This window comes from Barbatula barbatula (assembly GCF_947034865.1).
Source record: "Barbatula barbatula genome assembly, chromosome: 25".
Classification (NCBI taxonomy): Eukaryota; Metazoa; Chordata; class Actinopteri; order Cypriniformes; family Nemacheilidae; genus Barbatula; species Barbatula barbatula.
Window position 1 is genome coordinate 4623182 of NC_136788.1, and position 17704 is coordinate 4640885.

At 41.6% G+C, this 17704-nt stretch overlaps 1 protein-coding gene across 1 annotated transcript in view; it reads left to right on the plus strand.

Moving 5' to 3' along the window:
• Positions 1–17704, plus strand: part of wwox (WW domain containing oxidoreductase) — a 164510-nt gene that overhangs the window by 49249 nt on the left and 97557 nt on the right. Inside the window, exons 7-8 of the mRNA XM_079449691.1 lie at positions 265–450; positions 4276–4540. Coding sequence (XP_079305817.1) covers positions 265–450; positions 4276–4540 — 451 coding nt within the window. The remainder of the gene's footprint in view (positions 1–264; positions 451–4275; positions 4541–17704) is intronic.

Sequence of the window (17704 nt, forward strand, 5' to 3'; positions counted from 1 at the left end):
TCGGCTTAATTCTCATTTGGTGTGAACCCAGCATTAGTGTGTAAAACAAGAATATGTTACATTGAAATAGCTTTGTTTCATTTATATACAGTTTAAATAATAAACTTTTTTTGTTATTGGGAGTTTTTGTTGGTTGAATAGATGCACTTTAATAGAGCATTCACTCCATTACATCTTACTATACAGTCAAAAAAGGTAAATCTTCTACTGTATCTGTTTTTGAGTGATTTGAGTGTTTTCTCCTTTCATCCTCTTTTTCTGAAGGCCCCTACATATTCTGGTGTGTAATGCAGCGGTTTGCACGCAGCCATGGAGTCTGACTGAGGACGGCCTTGAATCAACCTTTCAGATCTGTCACCTGGGTCATTTCTACCTGGTTCAGCTCCTGCAGGACGTCTTGCGGTGGTCTGCTCCTGCTCGGGTGGTGGTGGTCTCCTCGGAGTCTCACAGGTGAGACGTTCAAATATTTTCTGAGATGTCACACTCTCCTCTGACCTCTGATCCTTCAAATCACTGCTTCATGTTTAATCTGAGGTTTACACAAGATGCCATGTTATGCTTATTACAATAATGGCTGGAGATTTTGCAAGCATCAGTTTCACTTTCGTCTAGTTTCTTGGAGTCACAGGTTACTATCAATTCCGAAATAGGTTTGGGATAGTGAAGTTCATCATTTAAAAACCGATTCTGTTTTGTAGTGTATGAAAGGTTGTGAAAAGCATTTACAAATTTAACCTAGTGCCATGGTAACATCTCTGAGGCTTTCCACGGTTTAAAAAGCTAAAAAAATACCACGAAAGTGGCACACATGATTTTTTCACTGTAGATTGTTTAATCGGATGTGCGCCCAGTTAACTTCCAGTTTCTGTTTGGCCACTTTTCTAATAATATAACTATTTATATTTAATTTAATTTATGTTAATATTCATTTGTATTATTTTACGGTATAATAAATGCATTTGGTAAACGACTTCATTTGTTGTTAAATAAACGATTTGTTGAATGGGTCCTGGGGTTTGGTCGCATTTAAAGAAACCGATTGACATCTAGTGGTTGAGCTTGGTATCGCAGTTTAAATTCAAAATATTGGAGAGGCAAGTTTAGCCAAGTAACTGTTCTTATCCGTTTCTTTTGATTGTTATCAGAAATAATCTACAGGCACATGGCGTAACGTTTGTTTATGTTGTAAAGATGGAACCGTCTATATTCAAAGTTGTAAAGCCACAAAATTTCTGTCAGGTTTGTGAAACAAACACATGGAAATCTTTGCTATCAAAGCTTGATATTAGTGAGCTTTATTCACAGTTTTTTTGTAACTGAATAGATAAGGAAAACTTCCCCTTTTTATGTTGCTTGGAAAAATGCAATCGTGTGGAAATGATTCATTTTTGGGGAGAACTATTCCGTTAAACACAATTTCCATTGAGAGAGTTGAGGGCCTATTAGATTAACTGGCCCTCGGTGCCATTGGAAGAATAAGATGTCTCATTTCCTCTCCCCAAACTGTAAAATCACTTACTTGTTATCACACTAATCTCTCCGTCGGTCTCTGCAAACTCCTCCATTTAACTTAACAGTTATTTCTTTACTCTTTATTATCTTCCTCTACTACACCTGATCATTTTCAATGTCCTCTCCTTACATCCACATCTCTGTCAGTGCCTTTAATATGTGGCCTTTAGAGCTCACCGTCTGACCTCTGACCCAGCAAAGAGATTGTTTCCCAAAGCCTCAACCACAGAATTAAACCTCGACACCCCAGACGAGCTGCGACAAAACTCTTGAGGGAAGGTGAGAGAAATTGAGGGAGGAAAAATAAAACCAACAGGGACGTTTTATCTGTGTTATAGCACTGGGGCTTAAGTGACAGAACAGATGGGTGATGGTATTTGCCTCACGACTCCAAACAAGGCGGCCACTGATATCTAGACAGAAAACTCACCTCTGAAACCTCACACTGGATAGAGTGAAGCTTTTATACTTCAGTCTCTTCAAAGCAGGATACTGGAGTCATTAAATACCAGGGTAACTGACCTTTTCATACCTCGACTCTGAAAATAGATATTTTTCACCTCTGCCGGGAAGGCCGTGTAGATTATCGAAGACACGAGATGATGACAAAGTCAACATGTGCTACTGTGAGGATGGATATGTCACCGCTACAATGATGCTTAAAGAAACCGTTCACACAAAAATGGCAAAAAGGCAGCAAATTAAAGAGCAAACCATGTCATTTTACTAGAAACATTTTTTATATTACAGGGTACTTCTGGCGTGCCAGCTGCCAGAAATTTGTTCTTTTATATGGAATTTATACAGTGTACAATCTGTGCGTTTTTGCATTTCTATCGCCATCTCGGTTTTAAACATAAAATGTAAGATTACTTATCGTGGGTTGAAGTCAAATGACATTTTTCCAGCAAAATCAAACTCAACAGCTCAATTTATATTTCAATATTACAGTTTAATTTACCATAATTTGCAGTTACTTGTTTTAAACAAGGGTCAGGGACGGATTATGACTTCAAAGGGCCCCGGGGCCAGTTACCTCCAAGGGCCCTCCCACAAATTTTCCATTCTTTCCCTTTGCTGCGCATTCACAGTTAAAGTGAAAGTTAAGATGTTAATGAATATTAAAAGCATTCTGTGTTAGGCCTGCGCTATGCTAAAATAATCTGTACAGGGTTTTAGAAGTGTGACGTTAGCTACAAAGTGATAAATCAACGATGGACCAAATTTAGGCGTATGAAACACACGTCTTTACTCAACTGTCAAATATACACGTATTTAATGTATCACATAAATACAAAATGATTTCTCACCATAAAATGCCCCTGTGACACATGTCTGTAAACATCAGATCATCAAGCAAAAGATTCAGAAAATGATGTAATGCTGTAAATTAAATTAAAAAAGTTCAATGTAATTATATGAGCTAAACTAACATAAAAGTCTTGAGCCCATATATTAAACATAGATAAATAAACATGTTTTCATTGTTGTTCATTGTCATTGCTTCATGGTTTTCTGTACCAAACTGGATGGTGCAACCTTGAAGACCAGGCCCCAAGGGATTCATGGTAGTCAAGGGCCCCTGGGCACTGGCCCCATTGGCCCAGTCAGTAATCCATGTAATCAGGTTTTTAGGATCAATAATCTTGATAAAAAATGTACTTCATCAATAAAAATATACACTATTGCTTTCATGATAATCATAAACAACCACCTTTGGCCGCTCTTATGCTAAAACACTATCATCATTGTTTTCATTGAATGAACAAATTTCCCACTCTCACGCAGTTCACACCTAGCGTTTGTAAGAGCGCTACACCCCGACAGAAGACGCCTGCAGATGCTGTTGTTTACCCAAGCAGAGTTGTAAGGTGTCAAACAGCAACACGGGCCGCACAGAGATTGTTATACAGGGAAGGTGACGTTTTGATTGGCTGTTATGTAAAGCGCATAATTAAGAGGTAAACGTCGAGCACGATTGTGGGCGCAGAAGCGTACAGGGGATGGACAGTTCATTGAGCTGAAGTTTCTTGGGACTGTTTACATACGCACAAGGACACGTCAGGAAAATACAACACCTTGCGTTCAGGGCCCTTGTCAAACATCTGGCGTTTAACAGCTTAGTCAGAGCCAATTAAAGAACATGGTGTCGGGGCTTTGATGTGCATTAAGCCAGGCCTGGACTGCCAAAGCTCATTTAGTTCATTTCTCCATCGGCTCACATTTCTTAAGGTGATTGCTAATCTTGAACTTTGTTATTATAGTTACCAGTGGTTAAATCAGACTTTAAAAGTGAGCCATCATTTTTTCACTCACATATCATATAAAGATTGAGAAATGTCTCTGTGGTTTTGTGCCCATACAATTGAAGTTAGTGGGGGTCGGTGTTTTTGAGTTACATAAAATGAATGTCATACAAGTTTGGTATGACTTGAGGGTGAATAAATAATCAAATCATTTTCGGGTGAACTATCCCTTTAACATCAAACTACATGTTAAATTGGTAATATTTACGTGCTTGGATAATTGTTTCTGGTCTTATTAGGCATTATACAGTCATTTTGGTTAAAAAGACCCAACATAGTTATTTTTCTTCATTGGATATTCTGTCTCAAACTAAAAGTTTACATTTCAGATATATTCAGAAATTTCCAACTAACAAAATACAAATACATTGTATGGGTATGGCTATTTAGGATGAGTTCATACTTTTAGATTGATAATTATAAACTCATTTGTATAATCTCTTCAATGTTCATGAAGGTTCACGGATCTGGTGGACTCGTGTGGGAAGGTGGACCTGAAACTCCTCTCGCCGCCTCAGAAGGAGTACTGGTCAATGCTGGCTTACAACCGTGCCAAACTCTGCAACATCCTCTTCTCCAGCGAGCTCCACCGCCGCATGTCGCCCCACGGCGTCATCTGCAACGCAGTGCATCCTGGGAACATGATGTACACCTCCATCCACCGCAGCTGGTGGCTCATGACGCTGCTCTTCACCTTTGCCCGACCCTTCACAAAGTCCATGGTAAGAACTGTAGCTTGACTCTTATCTTTTTTGACCTGCTTTGGTGTGGCGGTTGAGCATGAGGTGTAAACGAAGAATTGCGTTTATTTTTTTGTGCTTATTTTTAACCGTATAAAGGAAAAGCCCTGTGTTTCTCTGCCAGGCTACACAGAGAGCATCGCAGTTCAAATACAACATGGTGGCTAAATAGAAATACAAGCAATGACCTCAGTCAGTTTGACTTTTTTATTTATTTGTAGCCCAAAAAAGTTTCATTAGTGCTCTTGATTCTTGAACTGGAATCGCCTGTAGTTTGTGTGTGCGTGTCCCTTTGCACGTGTGTGTGTGTATCCCAGCACTGCATAAATCAGACGGGCAGATTTTCCTGTAGGCAACACTCTGCTGTTTTAGCCCGAAGAGGACAGTCATATACACTTACAGAGACAAACTATAAAATTCAACTTCCTCATAAATCATAAAGTATCTGCCTGTCTCGCACCTGCGGCCCTTCCTTCCGCCTCCGATATGCTTTAGGCCACACAATGCATTTGATGTATTCTTTGTTTTACTTTTTTTTTAAGTTCTCAAGGCAGAATTTGAGGTAGTGTGCTCAGTATTTCAACCCAGCTCATCATTTGCTGATTATGTATTAAATAGATGGGGATGAATATATGCGGCTGTAACTCAAATCCCTCATATCTGCCACTGTCAGTAATATTTGATGGACGTCTGTGTGCAACAGGGCGTTTGGTTCGGTTTTGAGAGCTTTACGATTCGCTTTCTTTGGCAGAGACCTTACAGCTTTTTTAGCCTGTAAATATGGATCGTTTTTTGGAATGAACATTAAATGCAGATTTGCAGGATATAATAGACTATAAGATATACAAATAAACCAAATCTAGACGGAAAGCACAATTCACAGTGCAAATAATACATCCATGTCATCAGAAGCATTGCAACAATATTCATCATTTGGGGGTTTTAATTGTATTTATTTATACTGTATTATATTTATTATTTTCTTATGTGTATATCCTTGTCTCTCCCTCCTGCACCTTCTCAAGTATTAGTGACTTGAACACAAACCGGTGCCGTTATTTTATTTATCGGTTATGAGGCTATGAAGATGCTATCGTTTTAATTGCTTGCAGTCTCATATGGGATTGTGGGTAATTGTTCAAGGTTGCACGGCTCTGCATAATGTTGACAGGAAGAACCTCAAACAATATTACACCCGAGCGCAGGAAAACGTCTTTGTCTTCCAAAAGAAGCTATAGGTGATTTATAACTGCGCAAATCTAGAATAATACCTCTTATTTTTGCTCTTCACCTTTTTTAGTTTGGTGTTTGTGAAAGTGTAGATGTTTCAGACATCGTGGATGCAGTGTTGGCGTGAGGAAACCAAACCAAATAAGATATGGCAGAAATAATAATAATGCTGTAATAATATCAAAAACAAAAGCAACACTACATGTGAAGTTATATGGATTGATTTTAATATTACTTTTCTGATATTCTGACTCTTAATATAGCATATTAAATCAAACTAATAAATATGATAAAAGAGAGTTTGAGTGTGTTGCCGTTCATATTCATTCATTTAACTGAATATATCCAATGATCTTGTAATTTTTAGATAATTTTTCCATTTTGCTGACTTGGTTGAAATGACTGGCGAGGCGGGAATCTCTGATATATAGAAGGCTTTCATTCACATGACTGTCCTTTAATCGTAATCTGTATATCAAATATTGTATTCCATGTCTCTCTCTCTGTGTGTGTGTGTGTGTGTGTGTGTCTGGCCTGCAGTTGTACATTAGGGCCATGCTGATGTGTTTAGCTTTGATAAGGGTGGAGTAATTTTCTCTTCATGATTATAAAGTGGTCTCTTTATAGTATTTGATGAGCTGGAATAACAGTAGTGATGTTCTCTGATAAACAGACGTCTGTGAGTGTGAGAATCTGCATCTCTTTATGTGCAAAAGGACAGAATTGTTGCCTTATATTTTTACGAAGCAAAAAGGAAACGAATGAACTTCAATATTCATTTATTAAATATTGAATTATTTTATGTGTGACATTTGTTATGAAGCATTCAAACAAACAAAAAAACATAGGCATTGTCACCAGTATTAAGCTTTGACTCCTGTTTGACCGATTTGTGCCATAAATTTAAATAAGATGCTTGAAAATAAAACTAAGCTGAGAACAGATTCTACGGACAGGTTATGCTGACAGTGATGTTTTACAAAAATACTTTTTATTAAAACCACTTAACCTAACCCTGATGGTTTGGTCAATGTCGAGTGAGGTCATTGATTATTCCTCTGTTTTTTTTCTACGCAAAGTACTGTACCTCCCAGAAGCCCCTGTAACCTTTTCAATTGCGTAGTCAAACAGCTGTTTTAGCATGTTTGGTTTGACATTTCTAAGACGGCTGGGTATTGTGGCATCTAATAGCTGCTTGATGCTTTGGGACACGCGGCTGCTGGGAAAATCACAGCCGCCCAATCACCTCCTCCTCCCCCCGTCACGCCCGCCCTCATCACAATCGCTTCATTGGGATCCGGCGCGGCGTCCGACTGCGCGTTTTCAGCAGTTTAGCGCAATTATTTTCCTCGGGATTCAGCCCCGGGCGCTCCGCTACCTTTTTACATATGCAGGGGCTGAACTTTTGACCACGGCCCGCTAGTCGTACATTAGCCGGCGGTTTGCTCTAAAAGGGAGACTTTAACAAGTTCCTCTGTGCATTGGAAACTGTCTCGCCGTTGCCTGCGAGATAATTTAACCGGCCTGCTGAGAGACCGCTGCCAGAGCTTCCTTATGGGAGCCTAAATCTCTCTCGCTCTCGGTCCCCTTGTAAGCCGAGTAAAAGAAGGAGATGCCGGTGATGGATCTTTCTTGGCGCTCGGCTAACGAGAGCTCTGCTTCTATTAGTACACTACAGAGGCATTACCCGCTCTCTCTCGCTCTTCTTTAATGAAGTCTCGTCACCCCGAGCGGCTCAGATTTATCCCACCGCTGTCGCACTGCGATGAGCCCTGTCGGCGTGCCGAGCGTCCCCCGGTAACCGGTTGTAAGGTCAGGCGTTGTTATCTGCCGGTACACGGGTCCTATCACGGCGGCGGCTCAACCGGGGCTGACAGGCACTCAGCGGAGCGGAGCGAAAAGCGGGGCAGAGGTCTACACCCAGAGCCCCATCCACTGCGGCGGGACACAATGAGCTGCCAGCAGCCCTAATAGGCTCATAATTGGTGATTAGGACCCGCAGGTTGAATGGAGAACGGGTTCACTCTGCCTTCCAGTACGCTGGCGTCTCCCGTGCCGTCTCGGGTTCTACTAGAGTGCTCTGCCTGGAAGGATATACTTATATATCCAATACATCAGAGCGGGTGATGTCCAATCTGGCCCTTCTGTGGTCGATGCCATGCCCTCTTAGGTCTCCCTTCACATTAAAGTTTTGGCTTTTAAAGTATATGAGGTGTGTTGCATAACCGACTTAAGTTGTTTAGGGGAGGCAACAACTCGGAAAGAGAATGAGATCGGAAAGTGGTTCTGCACTCTTTTTGGGTTTACTACCAAATGTCCAAACTGCCTTTGCATCGGTTTGCTGCAAAAGGTGAAAAGAACTCTGTCCACGCATTGCTGTTTCGCTGGAGACGTGCAACAATGAAACATTTATTTACAGTCCACATGTAATGTACACCCCGCCAGAAAAATGCTTTTAACCCATGGTTGGGTAAACCAACCATTGGGTTTAATGATCTTATGTTGGGTTGTGTGGTCAATTATGGACATCATCTAGGTTAATGTAAACCAGCAGTTGAGATTGTTCTTATTTTACTCAACCATGGTTTTTTTTAGACATGGGTTAGGATTTAGAATCCAAGAGCCTGGACCCAAGTTCAGCAAACCCCCCCCAACCAAATTATATTGGCACTGAAATGCTCCCGTTCAGCCCTTTTGCGGTTAAATTGGATCCACTGTGCAGACAGCAGATTTAAAACCCAGACTGTGTGAACTTTGCATGTAAACAGTGTAACGCCTCGTCCTGCATTAGACTGGTTAAAACTGAACATCAGACCTTGAATACACATACTTTAATCTGATTGGCTTGATATTACTTCATTGTCTCTCCATCCACCCCTCCCAAGCGCCCCCTGTGTTACCCATTATCAGCCAAGACAACACAATCTCAGACCTAAAAGCACGCAATCCTATTTGCTTGTATTGACATGTGTGTCTCAACTCAATCCTATTACCAGGATTATAGTCTACCAAGACACATCATTTCATTAAAATAAAGTGTCGGCCTACAGGCAACCGTACACGCACTTGCTCCTCTTCGGAGTGAGCAACTCGCTGTGCTGAAAGAAACCGAGCCAGTAGTTTATTGCTTGATCAGCTGATGTGGCCAGGAAGGTGTCGGAATCGATAAAGGACCAATCCGAGGCGAGCAGGCAGTGTTTGGGCGAGCCCGGCAGCTGTCATGTCGCTCTCGTTTGACCCCCAGTCAAAGTCACACAGCAGCCCATCCATCTGAGCGCACGGAGCTAATGCCATGTTCATCTAAAGACCATCAGATCTCCAGATCACATCCAATGTGAATGCTAGTGAAAAGAGACGATGGCTTCCATTGACTCACACTGAGAACGATTCCGCCTCAGTCTAGAAGATTCTGTTGGTTTGAGTAGTGATGGGATAGACAGCTGAAAAGCCACAGCATTATGTTCTCATATTGGATCGCATTTGATAATAATTGTGTGTACTTATTTGCATATCGCTGCTGTTTTTCTGAGACCTCGTATCTCCATATTTCACGATTTTTACATTTTGACACAAATCATTATTGTTATTAATCAGCCTTTATGTTTGTCAAAGGGTTGTGCGAATATCTAACCAATCACAACACGGTATTTAATCGTTTAGAGCGTACAGTGTTTGTTTCCATTTCCAGATAAAATAGTGAATTTAGACATTCAAGGCTCAGAGAGCCAGCATTGATAGAAAAGTTGCATGCTTTACCTTTTTGCAAGATTCACAACAGGTGTGTAAGCATATATGCCGTACATATATTGATACCTCATCCCCTTTTTCACGAATGCGAATTGCTCAATTTAAATGATTCAAAAACTTATAAGCTTTAAGGATCGTCCCATCCATAACGTCCAAATTCCTCATAAATGATTACAAGAAAATGAAAATCTAATTATTTTTCTGCTTTGTGCATTTTAATTCACAGAAATCCTACAAGTGTGCTGTCTTTCAAAAACATGTTTTTTTTGGCACATCAACGTGTGTTTTCAAGACATTTTATGAATATTAAATGTATAACTTGATATTGTGTGATGTTTAGACTATAACAACAGTTGTTTAGAGATGATAGAAATATCCATATATAGGTAATAAATACATTGTCTGAGACTTTATATTTCAAGTTTTGACTGCAAATGTCACATCCATAACGCTGGAATTGCACTTTTACTGTTTGTCTGTAAAATTTAAATTGTGATTTCAAACAAAATGTCAGCGCATCGTAAGATTATCATGAGCCAGATTGGAACCGGAGCCCCACAGCTCAGTGTTTCGGATTATAATGCGCTAATTTAATCGCTAGGCCTCAGTTTTGACAATCAAGACACATACCATGAATACATTAAATCATGTAAAGGAAGTAATCATATTTAGATTTCTGTTTACAAACCTGGCAACAAATCTCTCCAACCCCCCACTCGTATGTCCTCGTCATACCAGAATTCACGACCGCTTTCCCAAAGATCAAGCTTCCAGATCCACGCCCGGCGTGAGCGAGGCCTGTTTTTCGTGACGTGCGGCTGATGGACTATTTTTCAAATTGATTTAAAAAATGTACGTAAGCAGTTGATCTCCCACCCTAGATTACCTATTGATTTTTAATATGAAAAGCTCATTATACAAACAGTAACTGCAACACCAAAAGCTAGCCAACCTTTGCATAAATCCTTTAATTGAATTCCCAGAGCCTGTGGTTCTACATTTTTTAATTAAATCCATTTCTTTTCCTTTTTTCCCCTCTTTCTTCTGTAAGTGTTGGTGTTTAATTTGCATGCTGTGAAGTGGGTCCTGTCCTAGATAAAGTGCCATTGATCCTTATTAAACCTCACCTCTAGGCCTGCTGAAAACCAACTGGGAAAATTAAATGTGTTCATGGTGCATACACTTATTCCCTGCATGATCGGATTAGAGAGGGAGGGAACGGAAAGGAGCGAACGCGAAAGAAAGCGGCCAATGGCGAACGGAAAAGAAAACCAAGAGAAAGAAAGATATTGAGGTGGAAAGTGAGAGAATTATTATTGATTTGGCAAACATTATTACATTATGTTTCCCCAACCGTCCCGAAGAGACACATTGGTCCTGAAATGAAATTCCGAGCAGTTTAATCTCAAATTTAGCTGCATGTATTTTGTTCGTCATTGATCATCCAATAGCTTACAGATGACTTTATCAATGCCTCCATTAATTTTGCTAATTGCCGTTTGCGTGCCGCTGGTTTATTTGGTTTGTAATGATCGTCTGGGCTTGTAACGAGAGGTCACGACCTTCACCGACCCCTCCGCTTTCACCACTGCTTATTAAATATCTATGAAAGTGTTCGCCTCATAACAAGAGAGGGTAATTGTTGATGAGAAATTATTTGACGAAATGAGGCTGATAATATTGTTGGAGATTGATCTTCTTGCTTCTCTGACATTGATCAGCCATTGGCCGGTTTTGGGCGAGTCAGATAGGGTGTGCCACCGTGCATTTTCCATCGAAGTTACCGTTAAATACGCGGTATCTTTCATACATATAAATATATATCAACACAATCTGATGGGAAATCATACTTGTTTTACAAGGTGCCTCATTCGTGTGAATTCCCAGATCTCATTTGTATGCTTTGTCATGATTTGACTTCCCCTGTGACGTTAGGTTTAGGGGCGGGGTTAAGGTGGGCATGTATCGTTGCTTGGCCACCTCGTGAAACTCACGTTTTTAGGAAAATCAATTTTTTTGTTGTAAACCGTGCATTCAAAATTCACACACAAACAAACAACATTGTCTTTTTGCGTTAAAATGTTTTTTTATTAAGTCGCGAAAATCGTATTTCACTATAGTTGTCCGAGGAAAGGCTGTGAGTGTAACATATTCTTTATGTAATTTGCAGTTATAGATAGATAGTTGACTATCTTGTTTTCAGTATTGTTTTGCCGTATAGCTCAACAGGAGTCTTACATCAGCGGTATGCTCCACGCTCGTTCCGTGACATTTGTTTCATCCGCTAAGACAGACGAAATCCAAGAGAAAGTACATACAAAAGTGTGTATTAGGTCAACAAATGTTTGCTCTCATTTGCCATGCGGCAAATGTTAATTTTGGACCCTGAAGGCATCCGAATACGCCCTCACCTCATGTTATCTCCCCACATATGTTCTCTACTGCTGGCTGTTCTTCAGCCTGTGGTTAACCAGATGGAGTTAACGGTTAGCACGTCGTCTCTGTGGCTCTGATGGCTGTTTACTAGTGTCTCTGTGTTTAGAAGCCGGGCTTGGCCTGCACCGATCAGTAGCCGCAGACAGTAAGATTTATCATGTATTTGTGCTAGCTGATTGCCAACAGAGGCGACTGTCTCCCAGCGGTGCTGTATGTAGACTGCTGCTGAATCAATAGGGATTAACCTTTCACCCCTTTACGCATAGTTATACACACACACACCCTCTCGCCGTCAACACGCACACACTCTCATTTCATCAGTTTCACTTAAACGCAGCCGCTCACTCAATAACCGGCCCGCTACTAATCATTTTCAAAACATGTAGCTGTCTCTCTGTCTCTGGAGGTTGATCGGACATGCAAAACTGAAGTAGTAGTATCGGGAGCATGCATGTGTAGGTTCAAGCGTCGGATCGGTAAAGACTGTCTTATAGTGTCGGCCTCTGATAGAGCCTCTTCCTGTTTGCCCGGTCGGATACATCTTCCACCCACGAGACCCTCGGAGCTGATGGTTTTGTTGGAATGATGATGATGCTGAGATCAAGAAAAACTAAAGGGTTTGACCTTTGGTGCGAAAGCAGGCTCACGGGGTGAGAAACGGGTCACTTCCTGTTTGATCAACAAGCAAATACGTAGGAACAGGAATGTTACGAAATACTTTGAGCACACAGACTAAAATATTTTCGTTTGTTTTTAAACATTTTTTTTTTTTGTTTTTGTCATGGGCACATATTATTTTATTTCATTTTATGTTTGTGTTTTTAGTTCATTATTATATTTATGTTTTAAATCACAAGTTTTGCATTATACAGTAATAACACCCATTACATACACAAACCGGCCAATACAGATTCAATCTAATGCATTAAAATATGAATTTTACAAAAGAACGCCATACCGGCTCTCTTCAAATGCTCAGTATTTGAGCGCAGTCTTTTTAAAGGGGTCGAGTTAAGATGAATAAACACTAAAGGGTCTAAACAGAAGAGTTAACAGCTGTTTTCAACCCGCTTCTCGCTTTAACGTCAGAGAGCCGAATGCTTTTAATGTGCATTATCGCGTTACATAATTCTCATTGTAATGGCGAAGGGTCAAAGGTCAGTGTAAGCGATCTAATGCTGTCTGGTCCGCGTGCACGCTCGTGCATGAGTCACAGCGCTCTGTATAAATACCGTAGAGAGAAATGGAAATGTTGAGTGCGGAATCAAGTCAAAACTTTTCTCACGTTTAATGTGAAGAGTATTTCGCATATTAGAGACACACAGTGTATATAATACATACACGTATGTAGTCCTCAAGAGAATCACTCGGGACATCTAAACCAAATCCAAAGAGAAACAAATCTTCACTTTTATAAATAGCATTTTTCCTTTTAAGTCAGGTTTTCTTGCATCAAGTAAATACATTTAAAAAACAATATGATGTACCATACAAATAATACAACACTATAACTACTTATTTGAAAAAAGCATTGGAAATCTCCATATAGAGGATATTCGTAGGGGAAACAAATTCCCTCCGTCTCATTGGTGTTTACCATTCCTCTTGGGTTTACACACTATATCTGCTATTGATCGTGTTTCTGTGGCTCGTTGTGCCCAATCATCTGTGCAATGCATCTTACAGCGGCCGCCCAGCTCGCCCCACTACACCCGCTTAATGTATTCATGCATTGATTGCACGTTACACTTAAACATGATTAGCCACATTCATACCTGCCCGCTTACTCTTACAGCACAGCTTCAACACGCACAAACTAGATCTGTTTCAAGTGTCTTGGTGTCTGTTGTCTATACGGGCAGCTATCGTCAAAGGTGTCGTCCTAACCCTAATGAAATGCATCTTCATGTGCCCCACAAATATGGCACCTCGAGAGAAGCAAATGGGCAACTCCACTGATTCTATGAATGATACAAAAGCTTCTTAAAAGCTCTTCTGTTGGAACGGCGTGTAAATTGTCAACACAACTTTGTTTTCCAGTAGACAGATGAAACATGTGCACTGTGACTTGTGATGATCAGAACACATCTGATTGGATCTATCGATTTTGAGAAGCCCATCCAAGGCCTTTACTTTCAGTTTCCCAATGTCATCACCATCTTACCTTGAGAACAGCACATAGAAACAAAGTCTCTCCGAATCCTTTTCTCATTTGTCCTGTTTCTTTCTGCAAACTCAAACTGACCAGGTTCATAACGCTGTAAGCTTTTTAGCTGTGCGCTGTGAATCCCTGGTCCTGTCTCTCTCTTTACTTTGTTTTCTTTCTTCTGGCTGCCTCTGTGAGAAATGGTTCTTTTAGGGACAGAGGTCATTAATATTTTGTGTTGTGGACCTTTGAGGATGTATCAGATAAAGTGGTAAAGAAAAGCTTTTATTGGAGATGAACAAGCCTCTCTGTGTCCATACATTACCTTAGGATTGGGTGGGAAATTAATGATCAGAGAATGCCATTGATGTTTGCTGCTATTGAACAAGCAGAATGTTCTTTTGATGTGTTATTTCACCTCTCCACAGAGGATGAGGCAGGGGACTGCAGGAAGACAGACAGACAGACAAATACTGCAGACAGACACATTTTGGACGCAGACAGGCAGATACCTTTTCAAAGATGGACAGATTAAAATCATACAAATATAGACAGACATTTTACGTGAACAGTCAGACAATCACTGTACACAGACAGACACTGTTCATAGACAGACAGACTGATACCATACACAGACAGACGGACAGACACTGTACACAGACATACAAACTGATACCATACACAGACAGACAGACAGACACTTTTCACAGACACAGACTGTTCATAGAAAGACAGACTGATACCATACACAGACAGACAGACACTGTACACAGACAGAGACTGTTCATAGACAGACAGACTGATACCATACACAGACAGACGGACAGACACTGTACACAGACATACAAACTGATACCATACACAGACAGACAGACAGACAGACACTTTTCACAGACAGAGACTGTTCATAGAAAGACAGACTGATACCATACACAGACAGACAGACACTGTACACAGACAGAGACTGTTCATAGACAGACAGACTGATACCATACACAGACAGACAGACACTGTACACAGACAGAGACTGTTCATAGACAGACAGACTGATACCATACACAGACAGACAGACACTGTACACAGACAGAGACTGTTCATAGACAGACAGACTGATACCATACACAGACAGACAGACACTGTATACAGACAGACAGACATTGTACACACACAGACTGATAGTATAGGCCTAGACAGACAGACAGGTAACATACACAGACAGACCAACACTATACACAGATGGACAGGCACTGTTCACAGACATACAGACAGACACCATACACAGACAGACACTATACATGGACAGACAGACAGCTACTGTACACAGACAGACATACAGACAGACATACACTATACATGGACAGACAGCCACTGTACACAGACAAACATGAACTGTACACATACAGACAGACAGCTACTGTGCACAGACAGACAGATACTGTACAAATACAGTCAGGCACTATGCACGGACAGACAGACAGCTACTGTACACATACAGACAGAAACTATAGACAAGAGACAGACAATATACACAGACAGACAGACAGACAGACAGACAGACAGCTACTGTACACACACACAGACAGACAGACGCTGTACACGGACAGACAGACAGCCACTGTACGCAGACAGACATTGTAAATACACAGACAGGCACTATACACACAGAGACAGACATACACTATACACAGACAGACATGCATTGTACAATGATAGACAGACGTGCATTGTACAATGATAGACAGACACTGTACACAGACAGACAGACACTATACACAGACAGACATGCATTGTACAATGATAGACAGACATGCATTGTACAATGATAGACCGACACTGTACACAGACAGACATGCATTGTACAATGATAGACAGACACTGTACACACACAGACAGACACTATACACGGACATACAGACAGACATGCACTGCACCCTGACAGACAGGCACTGCACACTGACAGACAAACACTGTACACACATAGAGACACTATACACAGACAGACATGCACTGCACCCTGACAGACAGGCACTGCACACAGACAGACATGCACTGCACCCTGACAGACAGGCACTGCACACAGACAGACAGACAGGCACTGCACACAGACAGACAGACAGGCACTGCACACAGACAGACATGCATTGCACACACACAGACAGACAGGCACTGCACACAGACAGACATGCATTGCACACACACACACTGACCGACAGGCACTGCACACTGACAGACAGGCACTGCACACAGACAGACAGACAGGCACTGCACACAAACAGACAGACAGGCACTGCACACAGACAGACAGACAGACAGGCACTGTTCACAGACATACAGACAGACACCATACACAGACAGACACTATACATGGACAGACAGACAGCTACTGTACACAGACAGACATACACTATACATGGACAGACAGCCACTGTACACAGACAAACAGGAACTGTACACATACAGACAGACAGCTACTGTGCACAGACAGACAGATACTGTACAAATACAGTCAGGCACTATGCACGGACAGACAGACAGCTACTGTACACATACAGACAGAAACTATAGACAAGAGACAGACAATATACACAGACAGACAGACAGACAGACAGACAGACAGACAGCTACTGTACACACACACAGACAGACAGACGCTGTACACGGACAGACAGACAGCCACTGTACGCAGACAGACATTGTAAATACACAGACAGGCACTATACACACAGAGACAGACATACACTATACACAGACAGACATGCATTGTACAATGATAGACAGACATGCATTGTACAATGATAGACAGACACTGTACACAGACAGACAGACACTATACACAGACAGACATGCATTGTACAATGATAGACAGACATGCATTGTACAATGATAGACCGACACTGTACACAGACAGACATGCATTGTACAATGATAGACAGACACTGTACACACACAGACAGACACTATACACGGACATACAGACAGACATGCACTGCACCCTGACAGACAGGCACTGCACACTGACAGACAAACACTGTACACACAGAGAGACACTATACACAGACAGACATGCACTGCACCCTGACAGATAGGCACTGCACACAGACAGTCATGCACTGCACCCTGACAGACAGGCACTGCACACAGACAGACAGACAGGCACTGCACACAGACAGACAGACAGGCACTGCACACAGACAGACAGACAGGCACTGCACACAGACAGACATGCATTGCACACACACAGACAGACAGGCACTGCACACAGACAGACATGCATTGCACACACACACACACACACTGACCGACAGGCACTGCACACTGACAGACAGGCACTGCACACAGACAGACAGACAGGCACTGCACACAAACAGACAGACAGGCACTGCACACAGACAGACAGACAGGCACTGCACACAGACAGACAGGCACTGCACACAGACAGACAAGCACTGCACACAGACAGACATGCATTGCACACACACAGACAGACAGGCACTGCTCCCTGACAGACAGGCACCGCTCCCTGACAGACAGGCACTGCACCCTGACAGACAGGCACTGCACACAGACAGACAGACAGACAGGCACTG